Genomic DNA, 19,798 nt, shown 5'->3' with positions numbered 1-19,798 from the left:
TTTCACTGGGAAAAAAGACACACATCCACCTTCCGGAAAATCCAATCCAACCCCCCGGGAGGGGGGGGGGCCAGATCCCATGGAAATTTTGCTTTTCTGCGACCGTCCACCAGGAGTGCCGTCGCATACAAAGCGACGCTACACAGAACGCACGCATCCCTGCACACCAATACACAAAGCGTTAAAGGATGTGTCCAAACTGTAGGAGTTTTCGGAAAGATCTCGAAACCTCGCCGCATGTAACAGTAACGGGCGGAATTATTGCCATTGAACCGCAACAAATGAGATTATGTTCAATTTAATTTGTTGTTTTAAATTCGCTCGTTCCTTTGCGCACCGGCTGGAGTTAGATGCGACGAAGCACGAGCATGATGATTACATTAGGATGCGCCTGGTTTTTCAGCAAACCTCCATTAGACCCCCGGCGTATCCCGGTCACGGCACCAAACACACCAACAACCAAAACCAGCAATGTGTACACAATTTTTGCTGAAGCAGGATTAAAATGTAAACCTATTGTTTTTGGGGAGCGCATGCAAAAGGGGACAAATGCTCCGACGATAGATAGTGTAATCTTTTCCCTTCTGGCTTATGAATCTCCTTTTACCACGCCATTTGAAAGTTTAGACATTTCGAGAGTTTGGGCGTTTGCGGACATGCGGGCGTTTTGGAATCGGTTTCAATTTTCCAACACTTACAATCACTTACAAATTACGTCCACCGCACCGTGCGAGGCCGAGTTTGGACTGTGGTAGCCCTCTGCTTTAAAACGGAGCGAACCCGCGTACGGTAACGGTTGGTCCGTCCTGATCCGTCTGCTAGCGAGGGATTGATCCATTCACCAACTTTAGTTCAATCGGAATAAACGTAATCCCGGCCACGTATGTCCATTCCATCATCCCTTCAACAGCAACCAGTGTTTCAAACTCAATTTAACACCAAAAAACACATTCTCCCAAAGGGGTTTCACCCGGAAAAGTCGCCCCGGGATTTGGTCCTTTGCACCGGGTTTTGATTTCCATCCATCCATGGACCCAACGCCCCGCATTCTCCGATTTCCGTGCGATGCTGAAATGCCTTTTCCACCGGTGGAGCTAACGTTTCCATCATCTGCTCCGTCCACAGCAAACGCACGACTGACTTTCTGCCCAGCAGCTTCCGGACTGGACAAAGTTGCGGCAGTCCAATCGCTACAATTTCTCGTCCGTGTTACGGGAAAGCCTCCGCAGCCATTTGCACCACCGCTTGGTGTAATTCCTCGGATTTCATTAAAGGCTTAAGCTCTGCATATTCGATCGTTCCCGAATGGGGCGACAGCATGGATTTTGCGACACCGAACGGAACCGGTGACAGGTGAGCATTACGAATTCCTTCTGTACCGGAAGTGCTGACCTGCGACATTCTACACCCGAACGTGCAACAAAAAAGTCGTCCCCACAATCCGGACCGTGTTGGCAGTGCTCGCAATAAAAGTAACGCAAAACCGTATGGCCTCCACAATGCCAACCCGGCGGAGCTGGTTGACACTGGTCGAAAATGTTAGGCACCACCGTGTGGTTATATCTCAACAATTTTTTGAATTTCAAACCACTCGAAGTGAATCGAGGGAACGTTTCACTTCGCCCAGTCGGTGCCGCGACGGTCCCCCTGCTGGTACGCGCTATCGAGAAAAGGATTTCGCAATGGGCTTAAGTGTCTCTTTGCCCCATCTATATGACACGCAGCACTTAATTAATTTGTCAGCCCGCCAGGGATGATGTAGGTGAAGCTTGTTGGGAAACATTCATATTCAGCAATATTGGGGCTGCTATCCGGTAATGTAGGCAAGTAATCGAAGTACACACCCTACTTTATTCTGCTTCGTAAAATTATGTCATCCCCTGTTTCGAAAGGGGAAGACAGAAAATTATAAACTAAGTGCATTTTAAATGCAAAAATACATAGCCTCTAGTGCACGCTTTCCAACGATACCGATGCAGAGCAGCTGCTTCAAAACAAGTATGCACCAACAGACGCAGAACCGATGAAAAAGGACACACGCTGCATAAAACCTGCACCCAACGCGATACCTCCCCTGCATTGCATCGCAAAAGAAAATATTTGATTAAAAATTATGCAAAAACAGAACTGCAGGCAGCTCGTGGGCGCCACGGACCGAGCGAGCTCGGAAGCGGGCTGTGTGTTTGAACAGACAGTGAGACGGGAATTATGCACAAGACGAAACAATGACACCAATGCAGCAGTAGCAGCGTCATCATCAACCTCATCATCCCAAGGCTGTAGGCAACTCATCTTGCTGTTAGACACTAAATGTTTACCATCATCTCTCGGAGCACTCTCGAAGCGATATTTCATGTTACGTTCCACAAACACACAAGTGCGCAAATAGCAAACATGCACCCACACAAGCCATTTGCTATTACATCCTGTCCATTCCCATGCGGACAAACTGAAATGATGGGCCAGGAAATGGGATTGAAAAATGGTGCACTACATAAAACAAGCCAAAGACTGCCGGGGGTACCGGAGTGAGGGGAGTTTTCGGGTGTGCTTCCACATTCTACTTCTTCCGCCGACGAGCGACGTATGCGGTTTGCGTGTGACCCTTACTACGGACCCCACTGCACCCTTCACCCGGTGTATCCTGGTCACGGCACCAGCAAGTCAGAAGTGGATTACGAAACTGTGGCGATGAGATGATGCCGATGGTCCGGTTTGTCCTTCTGCCGGGGAGTCGTTCAAGTACATAGTTTTGCTCTTTACTCAATGATTGAATTGGTTCAGTTTGTTCGATACACAATCATACCCACACGGACGGAGGAGACAAAAAAAAGGCCACTACCAGAATACCCCTTTACCGTCGGTCCGTAACGGGAAAGGATCCTTCCAGGATGGGCTTCGATAAAACAAGAGCCGTACGTACGTGATGGAATGAAGTCGAAACCTTCCTTTTTCCATCGGGACCGTTGTTCAGAAAACTTACCCACCGGGGTGTCTTACATAACCTCACGTTGCCGTTTGCTAAAAGTGCCACATTTACGAGTCGACTTAATTCACCTCAGAAAAGAGCTCAATCAGGACCACCCGGGATGCGTACCGGCTTGGGACGGGTGTGAGGTACGCCGAGTTCTTACCGGAAGTGAAAAAGGTTAGTGATGTAACCAGAACGACAAAGCGTCTGATTCAATCTTCCCAATGCTATTAGGCTGCGTGTCTCAGGATGGCAAATGCAGAATGGGCCCCCAGTGCACCTTCACAAAGGGGCGCAAGAAACCGTAAACTATTTACTTTAGAGTTTTCCAACCATTCCAGATGCATTGCCACGATAGTGCCACCAATCGATACCTTTAATCGAACCAGAAAGTGCATCAAATTGGTAACGAGTAAATTGTTTGTTTTGCGATTACAACCGATACGAACTTACGACGAACGCTGGCTGAAGTTTACTAGCTCATTTACTCAGCACGCAAACAAAGTCCTCGCACCAGTACGTGCGATATGAAACCTCATGGAAAAGAGAGTAGCTAAACAAACGAACAAAAATACGAACTCCCGAGCCGTACCAAACAAACTTCCTCGCCGAACACGGTGCGCCACAAATTGGAAGCAAACAATCGGCTAAACAATCGCACAACTACTGATTATTAAGCATAATCGTAAGCTCATTTGCCGACCTCATTGCGACCCCTGGGTGCCACCACCAGGGTGCGCTTTGTTTGCCTTTCAAACGCACCAGTATCGAACATCGCGTGAAGGTGCTGCCCGCATTTATACCTGCAGATTGAATGCTTGACGCACCTTTGGGCGATAACTCGCGAGCTTCATTACAATTTACACCGCGCATCAATACGATGCTTTCCCACCATCAACTCCACCACTAACCCTCCCGCCGGTGGGAAGTCGGAAGACCTAGAGTTTGTAAGCTCTCTCTAACGATGTAAACTCAGCCACGTATCCCAAGGATACACACGGCAGTATGCGCTATCACAAGCGATCCAAACGCCGCTCGCCGTGTCATCGTCACTGTTTGCAGAGCAAATTGTCCCCACCGCTGCCACTTCCTACCGCACCGCGACAGCAACTTTCGGAAATTAACTCCCCAAAACCCGTTCGAGCCCGTGAGTTGTTTGCTTAATTAATTAAACCGAATCGAACCTGCCAGGCAGGTCGGCTCACCTTATTACCCTCTCGTCATCTAACCGTACAGCACACACACACAAAAAAAGAAACGAAATGGGGGAGTATGATTTGCTTGCACGACCTAATTTCGACGCTTCAAACACTGCGACACAGGATACTGGGACAGTCGGTCTCGAAAATGGGGCATAAAAAAGTGTTGCTGTCGCTGCTGTCAGGACCCAGACAGTATCAATTCGAGACAGCACGAACGCAGCGCTTAATCAGCTCTGATGACAACCGACGTTTGGCTCCCACGTCGTAAAAAACCCCTAAATGTAGGAAGAAACAAGCGTAGAATTCGATTGCTCGTAACGAACTCGCATTTTGTCGCTGTTGTCAAGCATTACAACGGCGAAAGCAAGCGTGCGGCGACATGGAAATGATAATGAAATTTAGAAAATACCTTCAGAACAGTGGTGTGGGAGTTCTGCGCACTATGCTGCGTGTAAAAAAGCACCAGGCTTTTACCGTGCTCCGACTGTACACGATTCCAATCAGTTACAATCAGAAGACAATTAGCGTGCGTACCCGTTCTTTGGTGGCGCACGATTTACTGCAGGTACCGTTAACGAGCGGCACAAATCCTCCAGCCACGCCACATGGAAGATCATCGATTAAAATGTTCCCCAGTTAATTAGCGCAGCAGGAAGAAATTAATTGCTCTTCGTCTCATCAGCGCTAAAGAGATTAAGGTTGTAACATGCTCAATTGCTGTCTCCAAGCTGAACGTCACTAAGGCCCACCAGGTGAACAAGTTCCCGCTGATACAGAACCAATTTATTGTATGTGCTTTAAAAGGAAGTTCTTGGTGCTTTTTCCTTGCTTTCTTTCTTTATATCTTTCGTCTCTATAAGCATCTTATTTCTCATCGCAGAGTGTCCTGAGAGCTTTTCTTTACCACTTCAGCTGCTAGTTCTGTCCGAAAGGTGGCTAGAATTTTGTGGCGGTGTGACGAAACGAGGCAAACTTTTAATTAAAAACTCTCACCTTTTGCAGGGTATGCTCTTCGGTCAACGAGTTCCTTGCTTGCAATTCTATGTCCGTACTATAGTGGCTTCACACACACACACACACACACTTTTTTTTGTACGGCGGCACTGACTCAGGTAAGACTTTTCCACTTTCCCAATTGATTGTTCAATCGGGTCAATGGGAAACAATCCCGAAGGAGAGCTCCCCGAAATGCGAAACAATAAGAAATATTCTTTGCCGGCCATTTCTTTTCTTTTTTTTTTTTGCACCACCGTACTCGCACTTCACCGGAAAGTCCATCTTGGTGTTCGCTTTTAGTTGAAAACTTTCTCTTCTCTGTCCGGTGGTAGCAAAACTCCTGTTCCTGTACTCAAGATTTCTTTTATAAAACTGAAAGCTCATTTGCGCCAAAGTGTGGCCGACCGCATCCTGGGCAATGGAGTCCAATTTTCCGGGGAGTACAATTCAATCCGAGGTATCCATTTGTTTTATTCCCACTGCACACTTATAGATGGTAATTGGAGGTTCGTTACCTGCCCATTGTGAAGCATAGGTAATTTTCATTACCGATCGAGATATTCCCGAAGTGTTCATTTATTTAATTTTACTTTTTGGTGTGATGCAGTACAAAAATATCTAAAACTCTTTTTATAATTCCATTTGTACTTAAACGCAGGAAGCTGGACTAAGTATAACCAAGTCAAGAAAAGTAATCTTTTCCGAAAGATCCACATGATCAGATGAAACTGGAACCACGGCAAAATCTCTACTCCAAATGATCCAAAACACACCCCAGCGGGCACACCACAAATGGCTCCCTCTATCGATGAAAAATGAAACTAAACGACGTGACGTGTGTTTTTGATGTGCAGATAGTTCCCAAGCTTTCTCCGATCTCCGTGACGTCGTATGTTATCCTGCATGTCCGCTCATACGAACATAAATTCAACCATAAAGGAATGCCCTCCGGACAATGTCCAGAACTGCTGCTCCACGCCACCACCAAAACACGTGTCCTTGTGTGTGAGGGGGGCGCGATCTTCAGCGTCTGATTCGATAACGATACTGCCCGGCCCGAAACTTCAGCAGTATGTCGTTTGCTGCATTCTGATTATCGACCAAACGAAGATGTACGAGTTCCACCGTGCGAGATACCACGGAGGGCGGTACGCGGTGCGGTGGTCGCTCTAAAAACAAATGCGCAACTTGGCATGCCTTCTCGGATGTCGAAAGATGGATTACGGCTGTCGAGATCAGACATTTGCATTCCTTCTCTACTTGGAACACGGGGCCATTTTTTGCTATGTGTCTCTTCCCGAAGCTATCCAGGAAGTGGAGTCGAATATGTGCACTGATTTAAAACCCCTCAGCAAGAAATGTGGATGGCCACAGCCGCCATGCAGACGATCCATACGTGTGTCTGCATCGTTGCTAAAACCAACACTAATCTATCGCTGGGAACGGCTATCGCTGCACGAGAATCAATACCACTCTGCCCTCTTCGGAGCATTCGGTGCTGGCTGATGAAGTTTTGCCTTGGAAAGGAAGTGTGAGTGCGTTAAAGGCGTGCGATACCTCACCCGGTGGCATCGAGGGTTGGCAACACATTTCACACCTTCGTCTTACCGAGCGCTCATCCCTCTTGGGTTTGTTATGGAAGTTATGGATTTGGCAATTGTGAAACATGGCTAATCTGTTCAATCTGTTTTCTGTTCGGAAATTTATAGATTCGAGCAGAAGATTAATTGATGAGGTGCTGTGGGAAAACTCCACACGTTTTTAAACACGTTCGGCCTTAGACAACCCGCTTTTCGTTGGTACGGCGTGGTGATACGTTCCTATCCAGCCCAACGGATGTTTGTCTACGTTTGGATTGCTGAAGCCTTTCGAAGCTGCTGGAAAAACAGACACCTTGTGCCAAGAGCGGGCTCCGGTATACCTTCGAGAGTGTTGGAGCATGGAGCAGGAGAAACCGGTTAGATAAATTTCCTAAGATACACCTAGCCTTACTGCATGCAGTTGGACCAATTGGAGCGTGAAAGCAAACCCAAAAATCGGAGCACACATACACATCCTTTCGGCACCATCGCTCGGCTGGAACGATGGCACGGTATTAAACGAATGACCCATCGTAGTCCTGAGGGCCATAGTCCTGCTTATCAAGAGGGTTCAATGGGGCGAGTGTTGATACTAGCATCTGATAAAGCTAGAAGGGTCAACAACAATGGAGGGAAGCCTTTTTTATTATTTTGAAACGAATGAAAGGACCATCGGAAGACCTGATGGCATTATAGCACCACAAAAAAATATCCATTTCAAGCAAAATATACGGCAGCAATTGAATGGGTCCACTGCATAAAATGTTGCTTAAATTGATCGCCACTCTGTTTGACATAATCTTTAACCCGAGTTCTTGAGTTCCATTAAACTTTCAAGGTTTTTAGACGAAGAGGAATCTCAAAAATATACGTTTAATTTCATAAAATACACGGAGGCAATATCGTGAGATAAATCTCACAACGAATCATCACGGAGCTTCAAATGGAAGAATCGTTCCCTCGCAAAGTTTCTATTTTAGCACCTCTTAGACGACAACTACTTGCTCCCCCATCCTCTGGATGCCCAGTCATTGCCAGTTGTCAATAATATTCCACAGAACGAAAAAACACACTCCATCAAACAGATTTGCGTTTCTTCTATAAACAATAGTTCATTCGGATGGTTGACTGCTATCGAACACCTACACGCCGTCGCGTTTCGGTTAACGACTCTTCAAGATATTAATCCCCCGCGGGGAAGTTACTAGCGTCCGCGACCCGATGCCACTACCCGTTAAAGTGTTTAATGGCGTCATTAATGGACATCCCAAATACGCCCGCAAAGCAATCGGAGTCATCTTTTTTTTTGTAAAATCAAATTTATTCATCACGACCACGGTTTGCGCGCGATTCCAGCGTTTAAGTGAGAGGCGTTGATGAGCCAACAAGAGCCAACAGTGATGGGTTCGTACTTTTATGTCACTCGTGGCTACAAGAACAGACCGCACTGCAGATCGCACACAAATCCCCGGCATTGATCCAGATACGCTCGAGCGATCACACCGCATTAAAAAAACCTAGCGCTCAGTTCTGCCTGCCGCCGACAGTCTTCCGGCGGCGTTTAATGGTGGCGCGTGGGAGACGGTCCGATCCGTTGGCTGATGGACCGATGACTAACCATCGGTCCAATAAATTAGCAGCTCACGGTCTCGGCAAACCGCAATAATTGTACGCGATCCGCAGCGACTCCGCAGGCCGGTCGGGTGGAACCAACGTTTTGCAAACATGACGCAATGGAGAGGAAGCCACACGTTACGCTCAGCTGCGCATACAGCGAGTGGATCACGTGCAACTGTCATCAGGGAATGGTGATACGCAAAAAGAGCGGCCAACAAGCGAGACATCTCTAATCATTATGTTTACAAACTCACGCGACTGTAATCACATGCGCTCTTCAGCGTGGTACCGTTCTTTGCTTAACATCCCATTCAAGACGCACCAACTTCAAGTACCGAAAAGCTCAACAAAAAAAAACAAGGAGGAAGCATGTTGAGTACAGCAATTAAACTTCCACCGATGCTCAACCTCGATGGAGATGCTTCTTCGAACTCACCGATGCTCCCGATTAAGTCCCACACCGGTGATTAATGATGTTGTTATGTGTGATGTAATTATCAAACATAGTCCACACCGGCACAGCAGCTGCTGGTGGTGGGAACGGTTAATGAAGTTAGCACACCGTTTAAAGCGACCGATTAAATAAAGATTTGATGGACAGCTGAGTGTGCCAGGTCGTGGTGGTCGTGGTTGGTCATTATCATTCCTTCTCCAGTGCGGTTCAAACTAAGGTCAAACATATAAAAAACTATCATAAGCGTGATTGAATGGCTTAATTAATTTTAATTATCCTATTATTGAGTGTACCGCATTTGCCTTTATCGTTGATAATGGACCTGGTGGTGGAATTCGACAAGTTTACACCCTCAACACACGGGCATTTGATGTGCTCTGTTTTTATATGCCTTGGGTTACGAATTTCTAAGAACTATTCATCATTCGCTTGACAAGCTCATTTTGCTTCGTCCATCCATCGCTCGAGGCAATAGAAGTCAGCTAGTAATCCAAAAACCAACGCCACCGCCATCATCGCAAGGACGAGTGAATCGGGAAAAATCACTCGAAACGGAAGAACAATAACCCACGAGATGCTGTCACATTTCATCCACTGCGCTCAACTTTGATGGAAATGAACGTCAAGCAGCACTGACTGACGATGATGGTGGTGTCACACATAGCCGCACCGTTTCCACTCTTCCACCAACACTCAGCGCTAGAATCGTTCCCCAAAAAGCTCGACCAGCGTGTAATGAAATCGAGAACACGTCCCTGTAGATCCCTTGGACACACAAGGACGAGCTGTGTGTTTTTCTTCGCCTGAAACGAGCTACAAAATGAAACTAATCAATTGACCGTAACGGTACAAAAATGGAACGGAATTGAATGCAGCAGCAGCAATCCACAACCTCCACCAACGGTGAAGCAAATAAAAAAGCGCCATATTTCATCTTTCGCGATGGAAGCTTCTCATTTTTCCGCCCATTTATGTGTTGATGTAGAAACACGCCAACCAAAAATCCACCCAAAAGACATGACGACAGTTCAGGGCACACGTACAGCTGCCGACACACAGGAAAAAGTAGTGCCTCGCGTCACACCGAAGGGAAGGATGCTCTGGGCTGACAGCTGCCAGAAGCTGCCCAGCTTTGATGTGGTTGTACCCGATTCCAAGTCAACAATGGTGAACGGTTGGTGTCTGGTTGCTCTTGACTCTTTGTGTGCGCTTTGTGCTGCACGGCAAAACACATCGCTGCACTTTCAATGGACGATATTGAGCAAATGAGGGACATGGATGGACCCGAAAGCACCAGGCAACGGGCAAATGCAGTGAGATGTAACAAATGTACAGGCTTGTTTGATGTGACTTGGTTCGAACGATGCCAACAGGGAATTGTATTTTTTATGTTGTTTTTCTTTTATAAAGCGTTCTAAATCGTTTGATCAGTGGTTTATAAACACCTTTAAACAAGAATGAGAAAGGTCTTTTCTTTTTCTCCAGTAGCGCCTAACGGTATGCAACCACCATACAAGTTTGCCTTTTTTACTATTAGATACTGTTTTTTTATTTTTACGTCATTAAAGCTTGTTTTTCAAACTTATTCCGATCTTCAAAGCCAACAAATAAAGAAACACCAAAATGACTTAAAGTTCACATAATCATATTCACTACGGCGATACCTGGAAGGCATCTGTCGCTTTAGTAGCACCCGAACGCGCACATTTGATGCACAACAAACTTTCCCTTATCCGGAACGATCAAGCTTTTTTTCTCTGTGGAGGCTTCCATTTTTTGTTTCGTCCTCATTTTCATATCAAGCTCGAAACAAAACAACAACAATAGCGATAAAAGCCGGAAAATTCGGGGAAATCTTGTGCCCGTCGCTGAAGCTACAAATGTCATAATTCATAATGGCGCCGAGTGTAAGAAAGGTACTACACCTTGTTACTAGCCACCCTCTACCGGGGCGGAACGCCTTGTGGAACAATGTCGGAGATGTTACACTTACACCTGGGAAAACTGTTCTCGGAAGCCGCCAGAGTCAACTCGGTTCGAGAGATGGAGCAGCCTGGTGGTTGATAAAACTCGTCGCCCCCAAAAAAAAACAAGGCCTGCGTTGGAAGAGGGAAGTTGGACACCGTGTGCTGGTACGTTCTGGAAGCAAGGGACTGCGCTGCGACGATCTGAACTGAGGGACACGGTGGGAAACAAAAACTCATCCCATCAGCTGGAAATGTCCCAACGTTGGTGAGGTCGCAGAAGAGCAAAAAAAAAAAGGAGACAACACAACAACATCAACCCCGCGGGCAGCATGTTGATGCTTTGTACTGTTCCGCTATCTTGAGAGCCTCCTTTTATGCCCGGTTTTCCCCCTTTTTCGCCCCAACACAATGACACCAATCCACGGTGTGGTCGTACTCTTCTCCCGCCCCCCAACGGGCTTCCCGGAAAAACCGGAAGCGCATCCCTCTGCCTACCAAGAAATGTCCTTTTACGCTATCAGTTCGCTCGGTTGTCGGTTGAAGTGGAACCATTTCGTTGTGCAACGGTACCTCGCACGCGGTACGACATATCGTTGTTGAATCCCTCCACCCGCAACCTCACCCATCCCATTCCAGATCTACAATGAATAGAGGAGAATTTCCGGTTCCGGGCACAACACAACCGGGCACACACCAGAGAAAGAGAGATAAAGGTAATGCAACGCAAGGCAAATCTTCTGCCTCATGTGTGTGTGTGTGTGGGTGAGGTTCACATTCCATGCGACAGATAGAATCGCACACAATCTTACCCTGTGTCCTTCCGAATGTCCTTCTCCCACACCCCACTGTTGTTGTGCATGTATATGCGAAGCATGAGTGACATTATCCCGAACGCCTGCTGCCACTACATACCCCGAGAGTAACGTAAGAGGACTCTTCCGTTCGCACTCGTTTGTCGCGTCAAAAGGGCGGAAAAATGTGAAAAAGCGTCGGTGGTTTATGTTTTGATAGCATGAGCCCCCCACACTGCACCTCCAGTATCCAGGACGTCCTCGCACACACACACACACAGTACCGTGTCAAAATGGCATAAACGAAGCGCAGCCGGAAAAGTGATTTGGAGGGAGAAAGAAAAATGGTATTAAAACTCTTAACAGGTTTTTTGCTCATCCCCTTGTTGGCATCGTCCTGCCTCCGCGCATACGGAATGTTCATGTGCAATCTTTTCATTCGCCAGTGGAAAAAGCATGACCTGACCCGTGAGGTAAAGGAGTTCTCTTCACCGGTTTTTATTATCCGTGATTTTTACCTTTACCTTTCGCTATCAGGACACCCAACACCAACGATTGGGACGAGTGCCACCACCGCCACCACTCGGCTTGTTATTATTATTTATAACCTTAGGCCTGCCTCCCTTTGGATGGAGCGTCACAACAGGACGGGTGCGCAGAGACCATTACTGTTATGCTCACTCATTTATGCTGCTCGGTACGGGAAGGGGTGGACGGCGAGGCTCGGGAAGGTGCGCCAGAAGGAAGGGGCAGCCGGGTAGACGAGTACAAGGAAAAGCGCTTTCACCTTCCCTGTGCTTTTGTGTACTGTGCAGGGAAATCCCCCCAGGGGCGAAAAAACACAATCCACCCTTCACCCCGCCCAGGAAGCTGACAGGAAATTCTTGACGTTGTAATTGCGAAACAAAGCCTCGGCACCGGGGAGAGCCTCAGTGTCTGTAAAGCGTGTGTTTCGCCGGATGGAGAGTGTTGGAAAATGGTTACTTTTCACACCAGTGGAAGTGACCGTGGTGCCACACAGCTCAAAATGCTCGACCGCGCGTGTTAACCGAGCGGTTTTCTTTTCAGCATTATCATCCCGGATCCCGCAAGGATGACGGGCGAAGTGGACGCTATCGCGAGGCTTGTTAGAAGGTGAAACATTATGGCTGCAAACGCTCCGGGCCGGTGTATGATTTAATGATATTGCTCGTAAAGTAATCAGAAGTGTTGCTCAAGTTCACTCTCTTATGAAGATGTTTAAATGGTTAGCGCAAGTACAAAGTAAAACATTGGTTTGTTGAGGCTTTCTTGAGAGAAGATGCAAGTAAATCAACAAATGGAGCTTTAAAAAAGTTGAGAGAGTTTATATTTGTTAAGAAATTTCCCACCACATTTGATAGAACTATAACTTGATCCTAATTTGCTTCCAATTCGTGATCTGCTTTATAATTCCAAGGAATCCATCGACCCTAATTAAGTGCATACTTCTACCACTAAGAACGGTTTGCATCATGCTACGGTTCACCACCAACAAAATGGTTCAACCATACACCAGTACCATACCCACACCACAATGAATTACTTGCAATGGAGTAGCATCCCATCAGAACCGCTGCACTAAAACGATGTCTGCCAACCGAATCACTTATCAATTATGTGACCCCGGGCAAGCGCCAGGCAATGGATTTGGATTAAACATTTGCTCACCATCATCAGAGTCTGTGTGTAGTAATTGTGCAACCAGGAGATTCTTCGTTTCACGCGGTGGCTCAAACACATGGACGATTCGGCGTAACCGTAACCTCCTGCACTTGACTCGGAATGATTTTCCGCTTTGTTTTCTACCACACGCCGCTCGATTTCACTTTGTTTTTTCACGATGCCGGAAGCGGTGCGCGTTTGATCCGTTAAAAAGTCCCAAAACCCTCACGGTGGGGGGAGCGTGGCGATGAGTTCCGGGAAGGATGTGCTGGAAATATCGACTCGGAACATGACGTGTACGTTTGGTAGCAGCATGTTGTTTCGCACATTGAGAATGGTTCGATACAAAACCCATCGAGACATTCAATCCGACACCGCAAGCAGCTGTGCACGGACGCGGTGGCGCCTGGTCCACATACACACACACACACACCACTCCCCAACCATCCAGCCACACCAGTGCGTGCAATCCTTTTTAATATACCGTGCTGAGGATGGAGCAAGCGACAACACAACATGCCACTCGGCGGGTGGATTTTTCGGTTTTAATTCCGCACACCGTGGCACACAGGCGCAACGTGTCACGCTTTTCGTCGAGCGTATCGGTGTGGAAAACATTACCATCCATCGGAGGCGTATGCTGAAATATTCACCTCGCACATACACCTCGAAACTCACACACACCCGAACATATCGGTATGGTTTAGCATACCAATACGGGCGCGAATGTCCGGAAGTGGGACACCAACCGGAACCGAACACAGGCACACACACACACCCGCATACGAGTGCGCTTCTCTGGATTTCCACATCCAAATGCCAAACGCAAGGATGTACTGTAAAGGCTTCCAAAGTGCGGGGAGGTCATGACTGACAGGTTCCGCGCCAATCCATCGACGCTGCCCGATCATTCTCCCCGGTCGTCAAAAATGCTCTAACATGCAACGACACCAACACAACGCTTCAAATTCAAATCGGAAGTCGGATCCATTTCCCAACGTGTTCCACCATTTTGCTGGGAGAGAAGGGTATTGATTTTTGGCAAACTGTTTTAGAACGTTCCCCAGCCAGCGGTGGAAGTGATATCGATGAGGAGTCCGCTGAAGGTGTATCGATTGACAGAAGTGGGAACGGAGCATGATTAAATTTATCCCAAAAACGGTTATTGAATTGAAGCCGATGCTTCCGGAACCGAACGGGGAAGCTACTGCTGACCGATTTACTGCCCGGCTGTATACAGCGATGCCCCGGACCTGACCGGCAGGATGCCGGAAATGAAGGCGAGAGACTACCGAATTCCAACATGGATGCAATGGGCTCTTCCTTTTTTTTTTCACCCAGACCATACTCAGACTGGATTAGTTGTGATGGTTGCAAGCACCTCGAACATTCCGTTTCATGCTCATTTCGCGCTCTAATTAACTCCAGCATCCACTCGAACGTGATAAGGCAAAATGTTCCTCCGGGAACATCTCCGCTCTTTTTTCTGACTCAACACAAACGGTGCAACTTCATCGACCAACAACGACCGAATGAGAACTCAATTAGTGCGCGGTGCTATTCACCAGCGATGGAACGACCCTCTTGAAGATGATACAACTCCGGACCACAAAAATAAAACCCCGAGAGCTAGAATTTCGCTTCCAACAGCGAAAACATCAGTAATTATTTAATCAATTCGGACAAACATGTGCCCAAACTATGTCGAAAATTCCGGAAAAAGCCTGTGACACCGAGAAGCTGCCTTAAAAGCCACCCCGGTTACTCTGGCGTTCAGCACCGTGCCGAGTCGTCGGGTGGCTTACAATAACCTTTTTTCAACCTTTCACACGTCGGATACCATTTTGAGGTACGGTGAGCGAACGGATTCGCCTTCATCGCCCGTTCTAATTTTGGAATTATTATAATGCAAAAACTTTACCACCTCGATTTTACGGTCTACGGCATTGGGCGCTTTGAAACTGGTCGGAGGCGCTCCTCCTATTATCCAGACATAAGTTCGGGACATATTGGACGAGGCTAGCACCGGTGGGCACATTCCCACACAGGCTGTGTCACGCTAAAAATGTCTGTTAGAATGGTTCTGCTGGAGGAAGTTATCCGACAGTTACTGACTGGTTGGCTTTGCATATCATGAAGACTTCAATTTGGAGTTCATCCAAAAATGTTCCCTGTTGGAAAATAGATGTTGGGTAGAGACCTAGCTCTCAAAAAAAACCTGGTTTGAATAACATTGGTCGGAGATCTCTGGTGAAAAGTTCTACAAATTTTATCTCCCAAACATGTGGTGGCGTTCTCCAAGGATTACAACGTTAGAAATTTCTTGTTCGGATCTAGTCTACCTACCTTAATACTGTCGTAGCACGCGGTCACGCGTCCGTTTTGTACTTCGACGTTTGCCGGCGGATGTGCGAACTTGCACTCGGTGTCCGGACGGGAGCATTTGTTGCGCTGATACTCCCGGCATACCTCCAGCTGCAGCCAGCGCGAATCCTTGCCGTTCAGTAGGTTGGTCATGTTTACCATAGCGGCCATAGCGTGTCGCTCGGGCAAATTGAAACACAAACACTGATCACACAACCTCTCCCCCGGGAGGACGGTTTTGTCTACAAGAAGACCGACTTTTTAGCAGGCTACTGGATTGATGCACCAGTAATCACCACCGGTAGAAACCTCGTGCAGGAAATACAGGTATATATCACAACGAACTAATTCACACGCTTGTTGACGCACACCACATACGTGATCGCTTCTCGCACTCGTCTACGGCGATCGGGGAAGGAAGCGAGCCCTGTTCTTATTTCTTTAACTTTTGCACACACGTGCACACAAACACACACGCACCAACTACCTGTGGACACGCTTGACACTTTCTCGAAGACGACAAACCTTCGGAGGAACTGTATTGTACGACACGATCGCTCTATTTTAGCCACTGACAGCTGGTTGCTGCTTCAACAGACCAAACCACCACACGGCACCGAATTACAACTTGGCGCTCGAGAACACTTGGAAACATCAAGCACTTCCGGTTTTGGGCTTTCCCTCCCACTACACACGCACGATAGACACGAGCTGATTGTTTGCACCTGACGTTACTCTCACACTCCGCAGGCTTACACTGGAAGCTGACTAGAGGCGGCGGCTTGGGCGCGTATCTTAAGCGGTTAAAGCAAGCTGGACTGTTTTGAGGAAAATTTCGCTTTGGGGAGATTTTGTTGTTTTGTTTTGTTTTGCTTGGACTTCAGCGGCGGCACAGCAGCTTTACGACGAGCGCGCACAGGAGTACATCTAGCAGGTGAACAACAGTGAGTGCGTTTCTGTGGGTGTGTGTGTTTTTTTTTCAAGTGTGTGGATCTGTGGACAAGGGAGCAAATGTTGAGGTGTGTGTGTATCTCTGAGGGAGTGTGTGTGTTCCTTTTTGGTAGGCTTTGTGGGTAACAGAAAAAAAGTAGAGAAAGGACGATGAATGCGGAAAAGCTGCAACCTTGGGTTTGGCAAGCAGTTCTGGGCGCGGGATGGGACGGCGATGCTCTTTCTCCGAATGACACAGGACACAGGGTTGATGGGCACTAGCGTGTGCGTTCGATACTGCCTGTAAGTAGACGAAGAGCAAGGAAAAGAAAATCCGTTAATAAAGAACAAGTTTGCAAACAATTTACATCAAAAAGAACTTCAAGGATGGCTTTAAAATCATGCCACATCCCTAACACGTCATCTCACCCACAGAAACGTCCCCCCGCCAGAATGACGCACAATTGTAAACGCAATTGCGTGGATGGGGACGTGGATGCAATAAAATTATTTTACCACACAGTTAACGACACGCGAGCCCAACAATAGGATGGCCAATAAAAAAATAAAAGTCCTAAAATATTGAATATTCCAACTGTAGTACCATCCCGTGTGACACACGAACACGATCACATCCCAGGGACCGCGTGTGCTGAAAAATAATAAAGCGATTCAGGATCACTTTGCCGGCGTACACCACAGCGCACCGATGTGACAAGCAGCAATCGTCATAAATAATAAAAAGCGTCATTTAGCATGATCGTAAAATCCGTAAGCCTCCGCACAGAGGGCATGAATACGAAATTATGTGTGTTGCTACACATAAAGCATAGAGCGATGTCTACGTCTAAGCGTAGATCGTTCAGGAAGTAACGCTCGAGTGATGGGCGATGGGTGGGGTGATTTATATGTTTTTATTTGTCGCTGTAATTTGTCTCCATATCGCGTTCACGCTGTGTGTGTGTGTGTGCGTAATGACACAAATAATTTGAAGAATTTTCTTTATTTTTGTTGGTACTCCCGATGACTTCCTTCGCTTCATATATCCAGAATAGTCGAGGAACTCGGAGCATTGGAGGTGTCTTGTTATGCAGAACGAGAAATTAAATTGCTTGAGACTGAGGCTGTAAAATCGAACACGTCAAAGCGTTTTCCATCAGGGCAACTGTCATTTACATCGCCTTCGATACGTCTGGAACCTCCAGAAGGATAAGTGCAAACGTCAAGCTTGACTCGAACTGTAAATTCGTTTCCACTTTGCGTCCTCTCACCAACAACACGGTGGATTGGATTGAAATGTACACCAGCACCGAACAGCATCCGAAACAACTTCCAAATGCACTCGGGATATCCAACAGGACATACATTCTCGGCCCCAAACCCCTCCCCCAAGCTCTGCATGCCATCCGCAGTGACACGTACGAGACATTAAATTCAAACCAAACGATAGCCAAACGAGCAGAAAACTGCTGATTTAGTTGCTGCCAACGTTTGTTTATTCCTCCCCAACGGTTGACCTCCCCCTTTTGCTGCCCAATTTGGCTGTGCATTTTTTTTTATTCCATTTCCTTTCACACTTTCCACCAGTCCGGGGTCCAGCTCGATGATGATGATGCAACCGACGAATAAAAAAAGAAACAACAACACATGTTCGCTAGGATGCTATCCCTGCACCGTCGTGTATGCACCTCGGCACAGTTTGCACACAGATCAATGTTTGTTGATCGACAGGGATGTGGGAAGTAGTCCACAATGAATAAACTAAAAAAAACACCCTCCCCCGGTATCTGCCAACCACCCAACAACCCGGCGAGCTGCACACAGTGTTTGAGCGAGTGAGAGAGTTGTTTTTTTAATTAAGTTCAATTAAGAAAGTTCAACTTCGGATCTGGTTCAACACGACCGAACTGAAGGCAATTCACATGGACGTGAATCGATGTTGTATGCTCTGAGCCCCCCTTTTTTTTTTGTTTGTTTGAGTGTGTCTGGATGCAATACAGAATGGCCGCAAGTTTGACCGCTGCCAGCCGGGTGTTTAGATTTGAGATGATCTTTATTTCTTTATTGCCAACGCCAGAGCCAAAGGGGCAATCGTGATTTAATTGGTTTCCGCTGTGGCATTGGAGATTCGTTCGGACATGTGAATACAGTTTTTTTTTCGAGCTCTTTTGTTTTAATTTAAAAAAAAGTGATAAAAAGCACGAGAACTCTTAGTTGTCTCCAAAGCATTTGCGAAAATTACGTCAGAATCATAACAGAAATCACATTAACTACTTGCAGCAATGGGAGGCTCGCAAATCGGTAACGCAACCGGATCTAACTACGCAAGAATAAACTATGATTAAGCTCGCTTAAAAATGACCTCACCGGTTGTCCCAAAATGGCATATACGATGATTCTACCGAGGTAAATGGCCGGTAGAAATAATGACCGCTCCTACACACCCACTGCAACCAAGTCTGAAGAAACCTCTCGACCAGGGGTGGACGAGACGTATAATTTCAGACGAAATTATTCCACTGCACTCCACGGTGCGGTCCAACCATCCGCGAAACAAAAAGCACAAAAGTAACGACTCCCTCGGCAAGGGGATGTAGCGGAACCGGTGTTACCATAACTGACCTCCAATTGGGGTTTGCATCAAATGAACATGGTGGAACTAGTACGGCACACTGTTAATGCTTACCCCGCATATCGATTAATAGGCTTCGAGGAATGATAAAATAAATCCCTTGTTTATGGGTGTCCGTTGGAAAATTGCATATGGCAATGGTATGTCACGGAACGCACACAGCAACATAACCTAAAAATTGAGCACACGGGGGAAAGTGAGCTCGGCGCTTATGTTTCTGTGGTTTAGATCACGCAAGATCGTTCGGTTTATTGCTAGAACCAGTGTTTAAGCTCGTGCCCGGCTGCGGGCCGCGCCGAATGTAGGTTATGTTTATTTATTCGATACACGCAATATCCCAGAAATGAAGCTCTAAACCATCGACCACATGGCTGCACATAGATGCGGTAGCAGCACGCAGTGCCATATGTTTTACTGATGAAACTTCTCGTTCTCTTTCTCGTTCGATATCGAAGATGTGGAACATGGAATACGTTTAGGTAACTTTATATGTTCGAGGTTATTGAGCTTAACTAAAATATCTTCAAGACTATTTCTCGAAGGATTTGAATTTCCCTGAAGGTTAGAGGCACATTCCAAATTACGCACCCAAGGTGACAAACTCTCACCTC

General features: G+C 46.9%; 1 protein-coding gene across 1 annotated transcript in view; it reads right to left on the bottom strand.

The window, feature by feature from the left end:
* The window catches only part of LOC128709325 (probable serine/threonine-protein kinase tsuA), a 218,520-nt gene extending 202,699 nt beyond the window's left edge, over positions 1–15,821 (bottom strand). Inside the window, exon 1 of the mRNA XM_053804313.1 lies at positions 15,608–15,821. Within this exon, the coding sequence (XP_053660288.1) occupies positions 15,608–15,796 (189 nt within the window). The 5' untranslated portion in view covers positions 15,797–15,821. The remainder of the gene's footprint in view (positions 1–15,607) is intronic.
* Positions 15,822–19,798: the final 3,977 nt, after the last annotated feature.

This window comes from Anopheles marshallii, chromosome 2, assembly GCF_943734725.1.
Source record: "Anopheles marshallii chromosome 2, idAnoMarsDA_429_01, whole genome shotgun sequence".
NCBI lineage: Eukaryota > Metazoa > Arthropoda > Insecta > Diptera > Culicidae > Anopheles > Anopheles marshallii.
The sequence above is the reverse complement of the archived record's forward strand: the minus strand, read 5'-3'. Positions and strand labels throughout refer to the sequence as shown.